At 42.0% G+C, this 22,325-nt stretch overlaps 1 protein-coding gene across 1 annotated transcript in view; it reads left to right on the top strand.

Moving 5' to 3' along the window:
* BLVRA (biliverdin reductase A) overlaps positions 1 to 17,836 on the top strand; it is a 45,585-nt gene extending 27,749 nt beyond the window's left edge. Inside the window, exons 6-8 of the mRNA XM_084896240.1 lie at positions 5,555 to 5,662; positions 14,006 to 14,177; positions 17,509 to 17,836. Of these exons, the coding sequence (XP_084752366.1) occupies positions 5,555 to 5,662; positions 14,006 to 14,177; positions 17,509 to 17,758 (530 nt within the window). The 3' untranslated portion in view covers positions 17,759 to 17,836. The remainder of the gene's footprint in view (positions 1 to 5,554; positions 5,663 to 14,005; positions 14,178 to 17,508) is intronic.
* Positions 17,837 to 22,325: the final 4,489 nt, after the last annotated feature.

Genomic DNA, 22,325 nt, shown 5'->3' with positions numbered 1-22,325 from the left:
GACCGGGGCAGAAACGAAGCACAGAGATGCTGTTGTCTGGTGGCCCCCATTGTCAGGCAGAACAAGCCAGGAAGCCTGGCCCGCTCCCTTCACCCTTCCAGAGGCAGCAGCGGCCCTAGAAGAAGCTACAGCCATGAGCACTGGGCTATAAAACACATCATCTGCAAACCCTAGGACTGGAGTGACAGAAGGATTTTCCCCCCCTAAATGGCAGGTACATGCTGCAGTTAATCCTAGTGATGGGTGGAGGAGATACAGAGGGGAAGCAGGAGGTCTGGCAATTACTGTTACTGGGAGTAACAGTAACCACAGTGCAGCAGCTGACCTCTCCCAGCTTACTGCACCTCACCCTTGTGATTTCACAGGCTTCTAACACCTTAGTCCTCCACATTCCCACAGGGGTGGTGCCTTGAGACCAAGGTGACCTGCTTACAGACGAGACTAAGGGATACCGGACATTTTCAACCATTCTGCAGAGATCCCAGAAGCCAGAGCTGCACAAGAGAAACAAAAAAACTTGTGCTTCAGTGCCACCTTCTGGAAAACAAGACTCCTTATTAACCTACTCGAGAAGTGACAGGAAAAAAAAAAAAAAAAAAAAAAAAAAAAAAAAGACAGAAAGAAAGAAAAAAGAAAGCAGATCTCATTCTTGTAGATGCCTAAGTAAGAAGAAATCTATGACTCTATGACATACCATGAACAATCAAGGTAATGAGGCAACTCAGAAAGAAAATGCAAATCTCTAGAAAATAATGTGTGATTTAAATGACAGAAAAGTTAAGGTTGCAGTTCTGGAAAAACCCTCAATGAAATACAAGAAAACACAAGCAGTTTAATGAACTCAGAAATAAAATCAACAAACAAAAGCAGTACTTTACTAAAGACATTGAAACTTAAAAAAAAAAATAGAAATTTGATAAATAGTGATGAACTAGCAGGCTCAGGAAATAATGCTGACCAATTGGAGAAAAGAATTAGTGATAATGAAAAAAGAAATCTTTAAAAATTGAAGATAGTGATGGTGCAGATGGAAGAGAGAGACTTGAGAGGATATGAAAGAATTCTATGAGAACTATCTGACTCGATCAAAGAGCCATATTAAAACAATAGGTATACCAGAAAGAGCACAGAAGGAGAGGGAGCAGAGGTCCTCTTCATACAGAGTTGATGAGAATTTCCCAAACCTATGGACAAAGCTAGATGCTCAAATCCAAGAAGCAAACAGAATGCCTAATTATCTCAATCCAAAAAGGCCTTCTCCAAGGCACATTGTATTAAAATTGTCAAAAATTAACAACATGGATGGAGATGGAGAGCATTATGCTAAATGAAATAAACCAGGCAGAGAAAGATAAATATCACATAATCTCACTCATTTGTTGATTATAATGAACAACATAAACTGATGAACAAAAACAGATCAGAAACAAGAGAAACATTGATTAGAACGTCAAACCTCAGGGAAAGTAGGAGACGGTGGGGGTAGGGGAAGAGATCAACCAAAGGACTTATATGCATGCATATAAGCCTAATCTATGGACACAGACAACAGGGGGGCAGGGGTGTGAATTGGGGGTGGAGGGTAATGGGGGAATAAGGACACATATGTAATACCTTAATCAATAAAGAAATAAAAAATAAATAAAATAAAATCATTAATAACAAAGAAAGAATTCTCAAGGCAACCAGGGAAAAGAAGAGAGTAAGCTCTAAAGGAAATCTCATTAGACTATCGTCGGATTTCTCAGCAGCTGCCCTACAAACTAGGAGAGATTAGAATCAAATACTCAAACTATTAAAGGGGGAAATTATCTATCAGTCAAGAACATTATATTCAGCAAAGTTATTCTTTAAATATAAAGGAGAAATAAAAACTTTTCCAGACACACAGCAGCCCAGGGAATTTACCACCTTAAGACCTCCATTACAGGAAATACTGAAACAAAAGGTAAAATTATACAAAACTACAAGCAAGATTACAAACAGACAGAAACAGGATATTGCAGCTCATTTTTAGGACAAGGTATGCATTTAAATATAACTACAGTTAAAGAAAGTAAAACTACTAAATTAGACAGAGGAAAAGACAGTATCGACTGCAGTTTGGAAATTAACTCAGCATAAATAAGGGAAATTTCTGACAAGAAAAAATATAAAAGGGGGAGGGTAAAGGTCTGAATTTGCAAACATATCTGGAGGAAAGATACATTCAGAATAAAAAGGACTACTGTATTTATGAAACTTTCTTTTGTATAAACTTAATGATGACCACACACACAAAATTCTAAAATTAAAACACTTAACTTAAAAAAAGGGGAAACAGAAAAAAATTGTAGAATATCACCAAACTGAGACAACAGATGGAAACATAAGGATAAAAAAAACAATGGGCTCTAGCCAGTTTCGCTCAATTGATTAGAGCATCATCCAGTAGACTAAAGAGCTCTGAGTTCAGTTTTAGTCAAGGGCACATGCCTGAGTTGCAGGCTCGATCCCCAATAAGGGGCATGCAAGAGGCATTCAATCAATGATTCTTTCTCCTCATTGAGGTTTCTACTGTATCTCTCTTTCCCTCTCCCTTCCTCTCTGAAATCAATGAAAATATATTTTAGAAAAAGAAACAATGGAGACACCTGCAATTATGGGGGAAAGGACAACAGGAGGTGGGCCAGCTGGGGGAATTTGGCTATGGGAGTGCACTGACCACCAGGGAGCAGCTCCTGCATTGATCATCTGCCCCCTGGTGGTCAGTGTGCATCATAGCAACCAGAAGACCAGTCTTTCAGTAATTTTGGTCATTTGGTTGCTTAGGCTTTTATGTATATAGGTTACTTCCGTTGGCAGAGGATAGAATTATATTGATGGAGATCTCATCTTTAAATACGAAAAGTTATTGAGAATTATTCTGATATATTTATCCAGGATACCCTAGGAAACAGTCCCAGCGTTGATTGCTATGTAGTTGACTAGTGCTTGGTTAAATGTACTTTTTGTGCTTTATAGTTCACAAATGGAATGGAAAACCTTGTCTTATGGATGCACGTATCTCTTGGTGGCCCAGTTCGTGGCCTCCTCTTCTGCTTCTCAGCAACCTTCTAGGATTAGTGTCTCTCAAACCCCATCTCTCACTTCACCAGTCATAAGGGATAGCTTGTGAGGTTTGACATATCTACATGTATAAAAGCCTAAGTGACTGGCTGACTGGCAAGTAGCTATGACACGCCCTGACCACTAGGGGATAGACACTCAATACAGGAGTGGAAACCACAGGCATGGAAATATGGAGCAGACTGATGAATCTCAGAGGGAGGGGGGAGGGCAGGAAGAGATTAACCAAAGATCTTATATGCATACTAGAGGTATGGATTCATGCACCGGTGGGGTCCCTCACCTGGCCTGTGGGGATCGGACCAAAAACAACTCTCCAGCATCCCTCTAGGGGTCCAGATGGTGAGAGGGCACAGGCCAGGCCGAGGGACCCCCTAGGCCTCTAGTTTAATAACCAGGACACACATTTTCTAGCACTTGCATCAATAGTGAAACTGGTTACAGAGCTAGAACCCTTTGATGCAAGAATTGCTAAAAACATGTCTTTTTTCTTCTACAACAGCAGCTCTGAATAGAACACAACCAAGGCCTTGAAGAAACTGAGTAATAATTCTGAGATTCATCTAAATAACTTAATGAATGACTTAAATCTAGGCATTTTATAAATTGAGATGTCATTTTCATATGATAAAAAGCTGAGATTTTAAGTTCAGAGTTAAATGAATTCTGACAAAGTATAAGCCCATGCAATTATTACTCCAGTCAAGATATAACACATTTTATTACCCCAGAAAGTTCCCTGGGGCTCTTTTCCTCTTAGTCCTTTGTCCCCACAGAGACATAGTGACTGTTAGCAGACCTCTCCTCAGATTACCTGTAAGCAAGTTCCCACGTTTCTTTTTTGTTGGAGGGGTCCTCAAACTTTTTAAAGTGGGGGCCAGATCACTGTCCCTCAGAGAGCTGGAGGGCCGGACTATATGAACTACTAATTCCTACTGTAACACCTCGGCTGCGCTCACTGCCCAAAAAACCTGGCGGGCCGGATCAGACTCCTCTGCGGGCCGCATGTGGCCCGCGGGCCGTAGTTTGAAGACCCCTGTGAGGGAGTGGAAGGAGGAAAAAGAGAGAGAGAGGGAGAGAGGGAGAGAGAGAGAGAGAGAGAGAGATTGGTCCTTTCAGTGAACTCAACTAAAGAGAATGTGTATATAGATGTGTGTGTATGTGTATGTGTACGTGCGTGCGTGCGTTAGTGTGTATATGTGTATACTGTGGTTGCCACATTTATCACAGTAGTAGAGCATTGAGTGAATGATAGAAAAACAACCAAAGATGCAGTTGAAAGGTAAAAATTTTCTTAATGACCATGGATATGGAAATGCGAAATGGAAACATAGAAATAGTGCTGGAGAGAATACAACATGCTCTGAAACATGTTTAACTTCCCAATGCCCAGCCTCCCCTCATGCTCCTGCACATGACGGAATCACCCAGAGGAGAAAACGGCTGTTCACTGTAAGAAGCTCTGACACTATTTATGGGCTAGGGAGTGGGTGGGAGGAATCTCACTCTCCCACACACCTCTCTCTGGAGGCTCCGAAGACATTCCCGCCCACTCAGTGAGGTGCAAAACAAGCTCGGTGTGTTCTGCAGTGTTTTCTGTGAGTCTGAGTTAAGCAAAGGTTGGTGAGTGTCTTCCATGGCCCAGATTTCTCTCTTTGTTTCAATGAAAGTGTAGATCAGAACCAGACTTTACACTTAATTACAAAACAGTTTGGGCCGAGGGTTTGGCTCGGTGGATAGAGCGCCGGTCTGCGGACTGAAAGGTCCCAGGTTCGATTCCAGTCAGGGGCATGTGCATTGGTTGTGGACACGTTCCCAGTGGGGGGTGTGCAGGAGGCAGCTGATCGATGTTTCTCTCTCATCAATGTTTCTAACTATCGCTCTCCCTTCCTCTCTGTAAAAAAATCAATAAAATATATTTTAAAAACCCCACAAAAACAGTTTGGGTTTGTTATGAAATTCCTGGCTTAGGTATGAAAAAGCCATTCGAGCAAAAATTTTAAATAGCTTTCTTTTAGAATTAAAAATATTATAAATATTAAAGTTTTATTTTCCCTCTAACCCAGATAATTTAAAAAGTCATCTGATTTTTTTCTTTCCAATTCTTTGAAATAAAGTCTAGTTCCAGCTTCTTTCCTTTAATCTCGAGAACCCCCTTTCTTCTTTTTGTGTCTTAGAATTTTATGCTACACCATTCTGATATTTCCCTGATCTCATCTTGCCTTTGAGGCAGGTGGACAGAATCTTGCTTTCTTAGATTGTTATTCCTGTTGTAATTTTAGAATTGGCACTACCTACAGCCGGGGTGTTTAAAGGTGTGGTGGTTCCCGAATTGGTTTTGGGGTCTGTGTGTCCTTCTGTGCTGGGCAAACACAGATTTATACTCTGGGAGGCATGGCTGTACACAATTGATGATTGCCTTCCTCTTCCGTTTTTGTCGTCACAGGGAGAGTCTTGCATGAGGAACATATTGAGCTCTTGATGGAGGAGTTTGCGTTCCTGAAAAAGGAAGTGGCGGGGAAAGACCTGCAGAAAGGATCTCTTCACTTCACAGGTCAGTTTTCGGTGGGATCACGGGCCACGTGGGACTGGTGGGGCCAGATGCCAGATGGTTATTTCCTAGCTCTCAGGATGAGCTTTGGTTTATTTTACTAAAGACTCTCACGGAGGGCCAGTTTAATTTATTATGCACCTACAAACAATAAGAGTATCTAATTTTTCTTTTTGTTCTCAAATGAGACTGAATTGCTTGGTGTGCTTAGGTAAAAAGTGTATTAGAGCCGAAACCGGTTTGGCTCAGTGGATAGAGCGTCGGCCTTCGAGACTGAAAGGTCCCAGGTTCGATTCCCGTCAAGTGCATGTACCTTGGGTGCGGGCACATCCTCAGTGGGGGGTTGTGCAAGAGACAGCTGATCGATGATTCTCTCTCATCGATGTTTCTAACTCTCTGTCCCTCTTCCTACCTCTCTTTAAAAAAAAAAATCAATAAAATATATATCTGTTTTAAAAAGTGTATTAGAAATTATAAGCATTGTTAGGCCACTGTGCCAGTCTACTAAGCAGAGTTATGCCTCATGAAATCTTAACAAGCCGGACATTATTTTCTCACAGGAAGTTGAAAGTGAAACCTATCTTTTCAAAGAGGGATGGAGGGAAAGGTTCTTGGGGAGGAGAAAGTCTCTTTGTGGAGCAAATAGGACAGCTAGCCTGCCTTTCCTCCCACAAGTTACAGGACATCGACTGTGGCCACATTTGGATCTGATGTATATTTTGCTACGTACTCTGTCTTGGTGATTCTTTGGGCACATCCATGAGTAGCAGGAGCCTCCTGGAGCCGCCTCCTCTTGCCGTCGCCTTTGGACGGACACCTTGCCTTTCCAACCCTTACCTGGGCTCCCTGTCTGGCCACCTTCCCTGGGAGCTTTCATGAAACCCTGACGTAGCGTGGCAATGCTTTCCCTCTCCCTTCTCCCCACCCCCGCCCCATTTTTTCAATTGGCAAAAATGTATGCATGCACCTGACTCAAACCAGTCAGAAAAATACAGATCCAATAAGATCTCACTTATATGGAGTCTAATGATTGGTTAGGTAGTGATTTTTAAACTTTTTGTTTGTTTCTATTAAAAAAAAAAATTTTTTTTAATATTTTATTGGCTTTTTACAGAGAGGAAGGGAGAGAGGGATAAAGAGTTAGAAACATCAATAAGGGAGAAATATGGATCAGCTGCCTCCTGCACACCCCCACTGGGGATGTGCCAGCAACCAAGGTACATGCCCTTGACCGAAATCGAACCTGGGACCTTTCAGTTCGCAGGCCGACGCTCTATCCACTGAGCCAAAGCAGTGTCAGCAGTTTCTATTAAAAATTTTAATGTAGGTATTATTGCAGGTGTCCCCCTTCCCCACCCCCTTTGCCCACCCCTATACCCGCCTCCCCCTCCCTTGTGCTTCATTAAACTATTGTCTGAGTCCATGGGAGATTTTATATACTGTATATGTTCTTTAGTTAATCCCTTCATCTTCTTTAGATAGTCACTCCCACCCACACCCCATCAGATGTCAGCCAGTATGTTCCGTGTGTCCAAGCTTCTGATCCCATTGTGTTCCTTGGTTAATTTTGTTCCTTAGATTCCACATATTAGAGAGATCTTATAGCATTTGTCTTTCTTTGGCTTATTTGGCTTAGCATAATAATCTCCAGGTTCACCTATGCTGTCCCAAAGGATGACAGTTCCTCCTTTTATATAGCCACATTGTGTAAATGTATCACAGCTTTTTTATCCACTCATCTACTGATGGGCACTTAGGCTGTTTCTAGATCTTAACTATTATAAACAACGCTGTTATAAACACGGGGATGTATATATTCTGATTGGTGTTTTAGGATTCTTAGCATATATTTCCAGAAGTGGGGTCACTGGGTCAACAGACAGTTCCATTTTTAATTTTTGAGGAAACTCCATACTGTTCTCCACAGTGACTGCACCAGTCTGCCCTCCCACCAGCAGGGCACAAGGACTCCCTTTTCTCCACATCCTCGCCAGCACTTGTTTCTTTCTTTCTTTCTTTCTTTCTTTCTTTCTTTCTTTCTTTCTTTCTTTCTTTCTTTCTTTCTTTCTTTCTTTTTTTTTAAAATCAATCTTTATTGTTCATATTATTACAAAGGTTCCTCATTTCTTCCCCCCTCCACCAGGTTCCCACTCCACTCTCCGCCCCCTCCCCACCCCCCATTGTCCTCATCTATAGGTGCACAGTTTATGTTCAGTCTCTTCCCGCATCCACCACTCCCCCCTTTCCCCGAGAACTGTCAGTCCACTCCCCTCCAGTATCTCCGACTCTACTACAATCAACAGCTAATATTGTTCATCAGGTTTTTCAATCTTCTTTTGTTGTTGTTGTTGTTGTTGTTGTTTTTTCTTTTTTAATTAATAAACTTTTACACTTCAAAGAATTTTAAAATCTAATAATTTTAAACCTTGTTTTTTCTAGCACTTGTTTCTTAATTTATTGATGGTAGCCATTCTGACAGGTGTGAGGTGGTACTTCGTTGTAGTTTTTATTTTGCATCTCTCTGATGATTACTGACTTTGAGCATTTTTTCACATCTATTGGCCATGTGTATGTCCTCTTTGGGGAAGCGTCTATTCAGGTCCTTTGCCCATTTTTTAATTGGATTGTTTGTCTTCCTGATGTTGAATTGTATAGGTTCTTTATATACTTTGGAAATTAACCCCTTATTGGATGTATCCTTCATAAATATATTCTCACATACAGTGGGTTTCCTTTTCATTGTGTCAATGGTTTCTCTTGCTGTGCAGCTTTTTAACTTGTTGTGTTCCCATTTGTTTATCTTCTCCTGAGTTAAATTTATTCCTAGGTACTTTATTTTTATTGTTGTAATACTAAATAGAGTTGTTTTCTTAGTTTCTCTTAATGATAGTTCATTATTGGTGTATAAAAATGCCATTGATTTCTGAAAGTTACTTTTGAATTCTGCAATTTTGTTGAATTTATTAGCTCTAGAAGGTTTGGGTGGAGTCTTTAGGGTTTTATATATACAAAATCATGTTTTCTGCAAATAACAGTTTTACTTGATCCTTTCCCACTTGGATGTCTTTTATTTATTCTTCTTGTCTGTTCGTTATGGCTAGGACTTCAATTATTATGTCGAATAAGTATGATGAAGGTGGACATCCCTGTCTTTTTCCTGAACTTAAGGGAAATACTTTTACTTTTTGCTCATTGAGTATGATGTTGGCTATAGGTTTTTCACAAATTATCTTTATTATGATGAGGTATGATCCCTCTATTCCCACTTTGCTGAGAGTTATTGTCATATATGGGGATTAGATTTTATTGAATGCTTTTCTGTATCTAATGATATGCTCATGTGACTTTTATATTTTATTTTATTTACACGACGTATCACATTTATTGATGTGTGGCTATAGTACCAACCTTGAATCCCCAAAATAAATTTCACTTAATAATGGTATATTATTTTTTAGTGTAGTGCTGGATCTGACGTGCTAATATTTTTTGAGGATTTTTGCATCAATGTTCATCAGGGATATTGGCCTATAATTTTCTTTTTCTCTAGTATCTTTATCTGGTTTTGGTATTAGGATAATGTTGGCCTCATAACATGATCTTGGAAGTCTCCCCTCCTCTTGGATTTTTGGAATAGTTTGAGGAGGATTGCTGTTAGTTCTTCTTTGGATGTTTGGTAAAATTCGCCCTTGGAGCCGTTTGATCCAGGGCTTTGGTCTCCCAGAAGTTTACCGGATAGTCCTTAGATTCCATTAATTGTTATTGGTCTATTCAGGTGTTCAGCTTCTTCATGACACAATTTTGGAAGACTGTGTGTTCCTAGGAATTTGTCCATTTTGCCCAACTTGTCTTTTTTTCTTGACATATTGTTATTTGTAATATTTGTATACTATCATTTGGGTTTCTGTGATGTCTGTAGTTACCTCTCCATTTTATTTCTGATTATATTTATTTGGCTCTGATCTCTTTGTTTCTTGATGAATCTGGTTAAAGATTCATCAGTCTTTTGTATCTTTTCAAATAACCAGCTCTTGGGTTCATTGAAATATATATATATATATATATATATATATATATATATATATATATATTTATTTTAGTTTCTATGCCATTTATTTCTTTTCTGACCTTTATTATTTCCTTTCTTCTACTTGCTCTGGACTGTTCCTGAGGTGTTTTTACCCCCACAATTCTTTCAGGTGTAGGACTAGATTGTTTACTAGAGATTTTGCTTACTTGCTGAGGTAGGCCTGTAATTCTATGAACTCCCCTCTCAGGACTGCTTTCGCTGTGCCCCATATATTTGGATGGTTGTGTGTTCATTTTTATTTGTGTCCAGATAATTTTTTATTTCTTCCTTGATCTTATTGGTACTCTATTAATGAACAACATGCTATTTAACCTACATGTATTTCAATATTTTTTTGAGCTTTTTTTTTTATCATGCTTTAATCTATTTCAATGTCATTGTGGTCAGAGAAGATGCTTAATCTAATTACAATCTTCTTAAATTTATTGAGGCTTCTTTTGTGTCCTTAAGTGTGGTCTGTCTTTAAGAATGTTCCAGGTGCACTTGAGAATATTCTGCTCATTTGGGATGAAATGTTTTGTAGATATCAATTAATTCCTGATCTAGTGTGTCATTTAAGGTTGCTGTTTCCTTATTGATATTTCTATGGAAGATCTATCCGTTGATGACAGTGGGGTTTAAAATCTCCTACTATGATTGTATTGCAGTTGATCTCTTCCTTAAAGTGCACCAAAAGCCCTAGCCAGTTTGGCTTAATGGATAGAATATTGGCCAGAATCAAACTGAAGGATCTCAAGTTTGATTCTGGTCAAGGGTACATGCTGGGGTTGTGGGCTCGATCCCCAGTAGGAGATGTGCAAGAGGCAGCCGATCAATGATTCTCTGTCATCATTGATGTTTCTATCTCTCTCTCTTTCTACCTTCCTCTCTGAAATTAATAAAAAATATATTTTTTTAAAAAAAATTTTAATCTACCAAAAATTATTTTAAACTTAGGTCCATATATTGAGTGCATATATGTTAATAAGAATTATAGCCTCTTTTTAGATTGATCCTTTTATTATTATTATTATTAGTGTTTGTTCCAACCACTTATACTCTTTTACTTAGACTTCTGCCATCCATCATAGAGACTATTTATTTAACATGCACAATGACAGTGTATAAACCTATACACAACAGAACCCATGTAGTATGGTAAGAATCATGGAATTCCAGGACTAGAAGTTGATATAATCAAACAAATCAAGAGAGGAACAGAAGAGTATTTATTGAGCACCTTATGAGAACATTATGTTATTTATTAAATCCCCTGACAAGGGAAGTGGACACTGTTAGCCCTCACTTGGAGCTCTTTCACTCCAGCCACCCTGAACATTTCCATTTCTTACCACGCGGTTGCAGGCCACACTGCTCAGTGATCTTTTTATTATTATGTAGTGACCTTTGCTTCTTTTATGGTCTTTGTTTTATACTCAATTTTGTCAGATATAAAAGACAAAACAGAAAAAAAAAATCAGTCAGACTAGGAAAAAGACAAAGTAATTAAACAGAAGGAAAGATTAAAGGAACTTTGGGACAACATGAAATGTAACAACATCAACATTATATGGTTACCAGAAGTAAGGGAGAGAACCTCTTTGAGGAATTCATGAGAGAAAACTGCCCTTGCCTGGTGAAGGAAAATGTCACACAAGTTCAGGAAGAACGGAGAGTCCCCAAGATAAACACAAGGAGACCACACCAAGACACATAATAATTAAAATGGCCAAAATTAAACACAGAGAGAATCTTAAATGCAGTAAGAGAGAAACAGTCAGTTCCCATAAAGCTGTCGGCTGATCTCTCCACAGAAACATGCCAGGCCAGAAGGGCTTGGCATGAAGTACACTAAGTAATAAAAAGCAAGAACCTGCAACAAGACTGCTCTATCCAGCATGGCTATCATTTAAAATGGAAGGTCAAATAAAGAGCTGCAAAAGAAGATGAAAGGCGTTCATTAGCATCAAACCAGCAATACAAGAAATGCTAACGGGGCTATTTTAAGACACAGAGAAAGAAGAACATAGCCTTTAAAAAAAATGGCAATAAATAAGTACCTATCATTAGTAGCTGTAAGTGCAAATGGATGAAATGCTCTAATCGAAAGACACAGTGTGACAGAAAGGATAACAATATATGACTCATACACTGAGTGGCCAGATTATTATGATCTCTGAATGCATAATAATCTGGCCACTCAGTGTGTGTGTGTGTGTTAGAGGCCCAGTGCATGAATTCATGCATGAGTGAGGTCCAGCCAGCCTGGCCAGGGGGAGGGGACATGGGCAGTTGGCCAGCCTGCCTGCTGGTCGAACTCCTGGTTGAGGGGACAATTTGCATATTAGCCTTTTATTGTACAAGATATACACTGACTGGCCAGATTATTATGCATTCAGAGATCATAATAATCTGATCACTCAGTGTATATGCTGTGTACAAGAGACTCACCTCAGAACAAAAGATACACACAGGTTGAAAGTGATGGGAAAAAAATAAGTCAATGAGAACAGGAAAAAAGACTACTGATGTAGTAATACTTATTGCTCCATGTTCCTTCACCAAACTAGGGTAGTTTTCTGTCCTTAATTCTTCAAATAGGTTTTCTCTCTTGCTCACTTTCTTTACTTCTGGTACCCTTATTACAAGCATACTTAAACACTGTTGGGGGTGATGCATTACAGAGAGAATTGCTCTATTCTGTAAAATAGTACTTGACACAACACCTTTTGTAAGCAGCATTCTTAGAAATGTTCTAGCTATGAGTAGTTATATACTTCAACATGCATTAAGAATCAGATTACTTACATTCACTTAGGCTGGGGCTGCTAACAATAGGAACACACCTTCACAGGGAAGGTGAGGTCCCAGTGAACGCGGTTTGCAAGTCTTTATTAAATTGTTCTTGATATAACATTCACTGATATAATTAACCTAAATTTTAACATATAACATTTTAAATTTATATTTCTAGTATTCTTAGAAATATATGCTTTTTTAAGAGATCATAATTACTTCACTATATTCATTACATAATGAAGAATACCCTTTCATTCTTGACTTTAAGACTGTTCTCAAAGAGTTTGCAGGTAGCATTCTCAGAAGAATCGTTATAAGGAGTGATGTTTTTTGTTGTTGTTAATCCTCACCCGAGGATATTTTTCCATTGATGTTTAGAGAGAGTGGAAGGTGAAGGATGAGAGGACAAATAGAAACATTGATGTGAGAGAGACACATCTATTGGTAGCTCCGGGCAGGGCCTGGGATGGAACCTGCAACCTAGGTATGTTCCCTTGACCGGACTCTAACCCGGGACTCTTCAGTCTGAGACCTACGCTCTATTCACTGAGCCAAACCGGTGGGGCTATCACAAGTGTTCTTAAACACTTTATGAATTTCAGAACTTATGTCGCTCTCATTTACTGAATTAACAGTACTCACAATGCACTTGCAAGTGGTGTTGTTATAATAGAAACATCATTAGTGCCACTGTTCTTTTTTGGGGGGAATTAGCAAAGGATGATTGTTATCTTTTTAATTTTAAAAATAAAATACTTTTAATAATATGTACATAGTTGTTCTAAGTATTCTATTGGTTAAGATATTATTGGGAAAATGAGGTGTTACTGTTATTTGAAATAATATTCAAATTAAGAAATAATATCTTAACCAATAGAATACTTAGAACAACTATATACATATTATTAAAAGCATTTTATTTTTAAAATTAAAAAGATAACAATCATCCTTTGCTAATTCCCCCCAAAAAAGAACAGTGGCACTAATGATATTGTCCTAGAAGTTTCTCAATCTATCCTTCTTGACATGTATACAGATAGGAGAGTGTATATATACTTGAGCTGAATATATTGGTTTCTTACTTCTTCAACTCATCAACTGAAGAGGATACATATGTATGATATACATGTGTCTGTGTATATGCACACATACATATTAGAAATCTGAAACATTTTCATTAGCCCATGGACTAGATGGACTGCTGTTTCCAATAACATGTTTTATTATACTAACAAAACCAAATTTAATAAAAAACAAGAAAAAAATGAGACACTTTTATGAAAGGGTTTACATTCACGCACCTGAGTTTTCATCAGCATGATTCGTCATCTTGCACACCCATGTGGTAAGGCGAGGCTGTGCTGTCCTGATCACCAGCCACATGGGTACTCCCTGCCACTCCCACGTGTGTCCCGCCCCTGCTCTCCCGCTGTCAGTCCTTTGCTTCCCGCTTCCCACAGTGTTTGTAATTCCCACAGCTGGCCCACTGGAGCAAGAGCGGTTCGGTTTCCCTGCATTCAGTGGCATTTCTCGCCTGACCTGGCTTGTCTCTCTCTTCGGGGAACTTTCTCTTGTATCTGCCACTTTGGAAGAGCGAAAGGAAGATCATTACCTGAAAATGACTGTGTGCTTGGAGACAGAGAACAAACGGTAGGTTGTGAGAAACCGTGAAGAGAAGAAAACTTAAGGACATTTTCCTGAGTTCATCAGAGTGAATCTAGAGGGATCCTGGGGGACCTACACCCTTAGCCCCAACTCCAGAAGGGCTGCCTGCTTTTGCTAACAGGACAGTTACTAATATTTCATGTATGTTGCTCTAGTTCTTCTTCACAGCGGCCATGAAAGGTAAATAAGACAAACATGATACCCTTTGCTAGTAAGTAAACAGACTTACAGAATTTGAGCAGGTTGCCTGAGCCATACAGTTGAGCAATATGAGATCTAGTAGCTTCTGTGGCCTGAATATGTCCCAAAATCCTATATAATAAAAGTGGAATATGCAAATCGACCAAATGGCAGAACGACCAGTCAGTGGGGGGCAGGGCCAGCGAGCAGGTGGTGCCAGGCCAGCCAAGGTGCATGCCAGCGGGCAGAGGGAGGAACAACGAAGGGGGGTGGGGGGGTAGCAATCAGCGACAGTGGAGGGGCGATGGGGGGGGCTATGGGGGAAGGCAGCACTGTCACCTGATTCCCTGTCTTTGCCTCCTGCAGAAGGAGGCTGAGGCTGGGTGGCAATGGCAGAGTGATTGGGGTGGTGCCGTTCCCTGATTGGCTGGCCCGGTCACCTCCTGCAGAGGGAGGCCAGACTGTGGCTTAGGCCTGCTCCCATGGAGCAGGTCTAAGCTGTCAGTAAGACATCCCCTGAGAACTTCCAGACTGTGAGAGGGTGCAGGCTGGGCTGAGGGACCGCCTCCTTCCAGTGCATGAATTTTTGTGCACCGGGTCTCTAATTTTACTGTAAAAGTTTCAGACATATGGTGAGGTTGAAAGAATTTTGCAAAGAACACCCTTACAAATACCACCTAGATCTTGCCATTAACATGTTACCCTGCTTGCTTATCACATGTCCAAAATTTTGGTTACCTTTATCGTCACATCATACTGTCATACTGTTCCCCAAATATTCTGATTCTCTCTCATACCAAGTCTTTTTTCAACAAAAACACATTTATTAATTTCTTTTAATAAATGTGTTTTTAATTTCTATTAAAAACTCATTTATCAATTTCTTTTAAAAGCATGTCAGCTGTGTATAATATTTAAAACAGCGAAGGTTTTAGAGTTCCTATGTGTGTGGGTCTCTTGGTAGTAAAATAAACAGACCATTAGGGTATTTAAAAAAAGGGGAAATTATTTTTTTTCCTGAGTGAAACCTGATGTCCACTTAGAGGAGTCCCCTCTTTCCTAGACAAAGGCAGAGGTAACAGATGATGGACAGCACGTGCAGTGATAGCAGGGGTCCCTAGCTCTGATGCTGGTCACGTGGATTTGCAGCCATATCTATGGCAGGTGCTGTGCCCTGTGTTCAGAGCTAACGGTAGCTCAGGGCGCTGCAGGAGAGCAGGGAAGGGGAACCTGGAGAGTCAGATCGTGCTGCTTAGAGGGGGAGGTGCTGTGCTGGGTCGTGGAGTGGGAATCAGACCGGAAACAAGAGCTGACTCTCATTGCAAAGCCCCGGGTGAAGGTTGGGCAGATGGCAAGGACCATAATTTTTTAGTTCACATAATTCTCTCCACCTCACAAATGGCATTTTTAATTTCACCACCATCACCACTACAACATAGGTAAAGATGTTGTGCACTTGTTATTCATTTTCACTCTTAGGAAGTTGAAGTGGAGGAGACATCCTGGCATTTTGTATTCCCTCAAATTCCAAGGCTGAATGTTATTTGGAGGACTCTGAGAAATTGTCTCAGGTAGATTAGAATATTTGGAATATCACAATGCTTTTTGTCTGGTGTTAAAGCAGTTAATAAGAAGCATTGATAGTAATCTTTGTCATCACATCCTGGAATGTTTGTAAAGGCTGTGTCATGAGTTTTGAAGCTAGCCATAGGCTGACACTAATATGTCACTTGTCATCTCTACCTCAATAAAGCAAACACAGACAAAACTCTAAAAAACTAGCTATGAAATTAACTGTTTTTTAAAATATATATATTTTTTTATTTCAGAGAGGAAGGGAGAGGGAGAAAGAGAGATAGAAACATCAAAGATGAGAGAGAATCATGGATCGGCTGCCTCCTGCATGACCCTACTGGGGATTGAGCCAGCAACCCAGGCACGTGCCCTAGAACAGAATTGGACCTGGGACCTTTCAGTCCACAGGCTGACGTTCTATTCACTGAGCCAAACTGGCTGAGCTAAAATTAAACTTTTTAGAAGAATTTATACCAACTTTTTTATAGAGTTGATAATAATCATGTATTTTTTTTATTCATGTCATAACCAGAAAACAGGTTAGTTGATAGATTTGAACACCTTACAAGTTTACTAATTTAACTTAATTACTGTTTACTAGAGTCTCTGCCTGACCTGAAGGTGAACATCACGTTTATGGGTTAGTGTTGATTCACACGTGGATCGTGTTAATGGCTTCCAGAACAGGCAACTAGCTGCACCACAGTTCTTGAGCAGAAGGGTCCCCCCTGCTTGGTTTACAGACCCCGTGGGGTAGTGTGCTGTGTGCGGAAAGCCTCTCCTCCCGTGTGTGCAGCTCTTGCTTCTGATTTTCCCGGGAAGAATGCTTTGGGATCTGTGAGCCACTTTCCTCTTTCTCCCCCAAATCCTTTCTTAGCCTGCAGGCCAGATTTTACAAGTAGATACTTTTCCAGGCCTTGTCACTGCACGTGAGGAGCCTCTGCTGGTTGTTTCCAGATACAAATGGTTAAGTTGCAGCTGTCTCCAAACAGCAAGGTGGCATGGAGCAGGACCCCAGCGGGAGGTGGGGAGAAGGGGAGGCCTGCTCTTCAAAGGCCACAATAGAACTAGCAAGATGGGGATCATTACTTGAAACCCTGTTGTACAGTTGCTAGAATTCGCTCATGGTTTTTGTCTGGCGTGTGCCGGTGTCATCGACTTCTTTGAGAACGTAATGAAGGGATACTTTCCCATTAAAATGCACATTCGCATGGGAATAGTTTTCACAAAATCTCAGGTGGTGCATGGGTTGCCTGTAGTTCCTATCTGTCTCCCCTAGAGGGACCCATAAGGCTCAGAGTAAAAACTCCTGAATAACCAAGTGGTGTGCACAAAAAGCATTGCATGAATCCCCCTGTCTGTGGCAAAATTAAAGGCCTGTTTGGCACTAAAGTTGGGAATTACCGTGGGAGGCTGGTGGAGGCTGGGATGCCACCTTGGCCACCACGGGGAGCAGCAGCTGCGGGGCAGGTGGCCACAAAACGGGGGCCTGTTCCCAGGAGGCAGCAGGCATCCCCTGGTGCTGCCCTGCGCTAACATCTCTGTTCTTTTGCCTTTGCAGTCCGCTGACGTGGATCGAGGAGAAAGGGCCTGGTCTAAAACGAAACCGACATTTAAGCTTCCATTTCAAGTCGGGGTCCCTGGAGGATGTGCCACATGTAGGCGATAATAAGAATATTTTCCTGAAAGATCAGACTATATTTGTCCAGAAACTCTTGGGCCAGATTTCTGAAGCGGAACTGGCTGCTGAAAAGAAGCGCATCCTGCACTGCCTGTGGCTCGCGGACGAAATCCAGAAACGCTGCTGCTGAAAGGAAGAAGGAAAGTTTGATTTTTTTCGAGTTGGTTTTACCTCTCTTCTTGCAATTAAACACGTCTTGGGGACACAGGCTTTGCTGATTGTCATGGTTGTATTGGGCGTGGTATTGAGAGTGGAGGCACATGAAGAGGGGATGAGGAAAGAACTCAGCTTAAGCTGATCCAGTGCTTTATATGCCTGGTTTCATTTACTTTTTCCAACACCCCTCTTAGAAGGGGATGACCAGGCTTGTTCCTGTCAGCACATTGGAAATTCTTGCTTCCAACCCCACTCAGGCACCCGACCACCACAAAATAGCCCCATGAGCCTTAGTCCCTGCTTAAAGGAATTTTATTTTCTCTCACAAACTTTCACTAGTCGACTATGCTAAGTATGCAGGTTTCTTAAAATGAATGAGACGTAGCTACTGCCCCCAATAACTCACAGGGTCATAAAGGAACCAGTTGCATAAACCGGTCATTGTAATGGAGTAGGTTCAATAAAAAGATATATCCTGGCCCTCCAGAAAGGAGTCCAGGGAGATTCTGCCCAGGAGTAAGTCAGCTGTAAAGATGAGAGCAGGGCTCTCCTGGCAGAGAGGTCAGTAAGGAAGCGGAGTGAGAAGCAGCCTGGGGAGAGCCACGGGAACTCTGGCGTACTGGGGGAGGGAGGCCCAGAGAGCAAGTCTTCTGCTGGAGGACCCTCCCCTCCCCCCCCTCCCCCCCCTCCCCCAGCCAGGGAAGGAGCTGGCGTGTTATGTGTCAGGCAATGCTGATGCGCGGAAAGGTGTAATTTATTAGGGTAGTGGCACGGTCAGCTGAGAGCCAACCAATATGTGTGTGCTTCCAGCCTTTGCTCTGCCTGGACTTGTCCCTGAGGCCGAGTCAGACTCTGCTGAGCTTGAGGAAGAATTAAGAATCAAGTCCCAGGAAGTTGCTTTTTTGTTTCATCGAAGGTCCTATTGCATTTTCTTCAAAGCTGGGTTAGCTTTCTTGCTTCTGTAAATCCTCCACTTGTTTTTTTTGCCTCCTCCTCACTTGCCATTGATGGAGGCAAACTCTATTTTTTTTTTTACCTGTTTATATTATTCCATCACCATAGTACATTAATTTAAATATGTTAAATCCTTATGGTTATTCTTACATTTGCCATATAAAATAATTTGTAATAAATATTAGTCAATTTATTTTTTTGTTTGTTTATATACATCAAATGTCCCTTAAGGTCAGGGAATATTGTATTTATTTTTGTATGCTGTGCAGCCTTATGACAAGAACTTACAGAGCAGGCCATAACAAGAATGGTAGGAAGTTTGGAGGAGCCAGAGAGCAGGCTGGAATCCCACAGCAGGAGCTAAAGTTCCAGAGGTATATTTCTGCTGTGGGGGGTGTCCTCTGAAGAGTCTGGGGTCTAAACCCCAAGCCAGGGTCCCCAGAACAGAGGAGCAGAACCAGGAAAGACGCCCATGTAACCTTTGGCTTAGAAAAAGCAGTGGGGTTTCTTCTGTCAGGGAGGGACAGCTGGAAATGCAGGCACCCTCTTAAAGGGTCAATACACAAAGTTTTGTTTGCAGCCACTCCCCCTGCGCTCTGAGGGAGAGAGGGCAGAGGGGTCTCTGGTGATGGCTCTCGGGAGAGAGCTGAGAGGTCAGCCAGCAGGATCCCTGTTCTGAGTCATTCCCCGATACTGCAGAAGCCATCTTTCCCAAGCAGAGCAGCCTGGGTAAAGCAATAGCCCCACCTGGTGGCATCCTTCTCCACACACCCTGCGGAGAAGTACAGCTGGTGGCTCTTTATGTGACTGAGCCTAACAGATAGCTTGCAGGCAGAAGCAGATCTCAGGGTACCTTGAGATATTTGCTGATATGCCCTTGTGCCCAGTGCTAGTAACAGCAGACCTTGGCGCACAGCTCGCTCCTTTCCACACTCTTCTAGCCCCAGCAGATGGAGCCACAAGCTCACAAATAGCTCCAAAAAAGCTACCCAGAGCCATTCTGAGACAATGTCTGACATTGGCCTGCACCAGCGTCCCTTTGAAGAGGTCCAGAACCAATAAACCCAGTTGCAAGCTTCAGACAACAAGCCGCATATCCCCAGGGAGATCTTGGCAGGCATCAAACCATGCCGAGGTGAATTTGCTTCATGTGATCCGCATGTGCACAAGAGCTTGCATGCTGTGTTGGGGGCTAAGCCTCCCTGAGGGTTAATCCAATGCACAAACAGGCCAATAGCAATCAAGACTCAATTACAATAGGAGGGCCCACATAACAAAAAATACATTTTTAGAGCACCCAGCTCAGGTGATCAAGAGGATTGTGTCACTGGGTTACACAGGCCATCTATTACTTTAGGCCACTCTACCAAGAGTCAGCAGATCCACCTAGTTCATAGAAACAAACAGGCAGCCAAAATGGGGAGACCAAAGAAACAGGCTCCAAATCAAGGAACAATAGAATTATCCAGCAGAGCTAAAATGAAAGGGAGGTATGGTACTTATAGATTTCAGAATAATGATTATAAGGATTCTCAACAGCATGAAAAGGGACACAGAAACCATAAAAAATGGACCAGTGAGAGATGAAGAATGCAATATCTGAAATAAAGAATACACTGGAAGGAATAAACAGTAGGCTCCATGAAGCAGAGGATCAATTCAGCAATTTGGAAGACAAAAAAAGCACCTGATCAGAGCAGTAAAAATAAAAAAGACTTAAAAAGAACGTTGTCCCAAAGGTCAACATGAAATGAACAACATCCATGTCATAGGGGTATCAGAAGCAAGGGATGAAAAACCTATTAGAATAATGACTGAGAACTCCCATAACCTGGTGAAAAAAGAGATATGCTTTTTCACCAGGTTAGGAAGTCAGTTACCTACGAGGGAGCTCCCATAAGACTGTCAGCTGATTTTTCAATAGAAATGTTTCAGCCAGAAGGGATTGGCATAAAATATTCAAAGAGCAAGAGCCTAAAACAAAACCAAGGCTACTTTCCCCAGCAAAGATATCATTTAAAATTGAAGGAGAAATGGGAGAAAAGAAAGAAGAGGAAAAAGAAAGAAAAAAAGGAGTAGGAAGATGAGGAGGAGGAGGAGAAAGTTTAAAAAATAAAATGGCAATCAATACATACCTATCAATACTCATTTTAAATGTAAATGGCTTAAAGGCTCCAATCAAAAGACATAAGGCAACTGAATGGATAAAACAAAACCCATGTATATACCGTCTTTAAGAGCCCCACCTCAGAATGAGAAACACAGACTAAAGGTAAAGGGATGGAAAAAGATATTTTATGAAAATATAAAGGAGATAAAAGCTGACGTACTAATTCTTTTTTTTAAAAAAAATATGTTTTTTTTTTATTTTATTTTATTTCAGAGAGTAAGAGAGAGGGAAGGATGAGAGAGAGAGAACCATTGATGAGAGAACCATTGATCAGCTGCCTCCTGCATGCCCTCTGCTGGGGACCTAGCCCACAACTCAGGCATGCATCCTGACTAGGAATGGAACCTTGGCCTCTTGGTTTGCAGGGGTCTTCAAACTACGGCCCGCGGGCCACATGCAGCCCCCAGGGGAGTCTGATCCTGCCCGCCAGGTTTTTTGGGCAGTGAGCGCAGCCGAGGTGTTACAGTAGGAATTAGTAGTTCATATAGTCCGGCCCTCCAGCTCTCTGAGGGACCGTGATCTGGCCCCCACTTTAAAAAGTTTGAGGACCCCTGGATAGGTTAATGCTCAATCACTAAGACATACCGGCCAGGGTAAAATTAATCAGGTATTTTTTCAATCTTTAGGTAAAAGTAACCAATCAACTTATCCTTCCCGCAATATTGAATCTCTATACTATCACTTTACTGCTTTAAAACTGGCAATTTTATTTTAGAACTAGAGGTTTGGTGCACAAAAATTTATGCGGGTGGGGGTGGGGGGAGAGAGTGTCCCTCAGCCCAGCCTGCCCCCTCTCACAGTCTGGGAGTCCTCGGGGTATTTCCCAAGTTGCAGTCTGGCCTCCCTCTGCGGGAGACAAGGTGGACTGGGGGAAGGCACTGCCCCCATCACCCTGCTGCTGCTGCCACTATCGGCACCATGGCTGCTGGCCCTCAGCCCTCGCTTCTTAGTGCTGGCCCTGCCCCCACCCACTGGTGGGTGGAAGCAATCTGGGGCCAGGCCAGCTGGGGGAGAGGCTGTGGGAGGTAGAGGCACAGCAGATGGCACCCTGTCCAGCCTCTGTGGAGGCATGGCGCCGGGAACAGCTCCACGCCACTGCCTCTGCGGAAGGGGCGGCACTGGGACTGGGGCCGCACAGCCCCTCTCCCACTGCCTCTGCGGAAGGGGCGGCACTGGGACTGGGGCCGCACAGCCCCTCTCCCACTGCCTCTGCGGAAGGAGCCACCCTGTATCGTGCCGTCTCTGTGAAAGGGACTGCAGCACTGCACTGGCCTGTGCCGGCCCTCGGCCCTTGCAGCTCTGTGGTTTGTCTAGAACACGTGTCAAACACAAGGCCCGCGGGCCAAATCCAGCCCGCCAGGCCTTGCAATGTGGCCCGCACCGCGCTGTCATCACTGCACTCCGCTGTCAGTTTATG

The sequence above is a fragment of the Pipistrellus hanaki genome (genome assembly GCF_964339955.1).
Source record: "Pipistrellus hanaki genome assembly, chromosome: 10".
NCBI classification, from domain to species: domain Eukaryota; kingdom Metazoa; phylum Chordata; class Mammalia; order Chiroptera; family Vespertilionidae; genus Pipistrellus; species Pipistrellus hanaki.
Note: the sequence above shows the minus strand (reverse complement) of the source record. Positions and strands in the feature narration are given on the sequence as shown.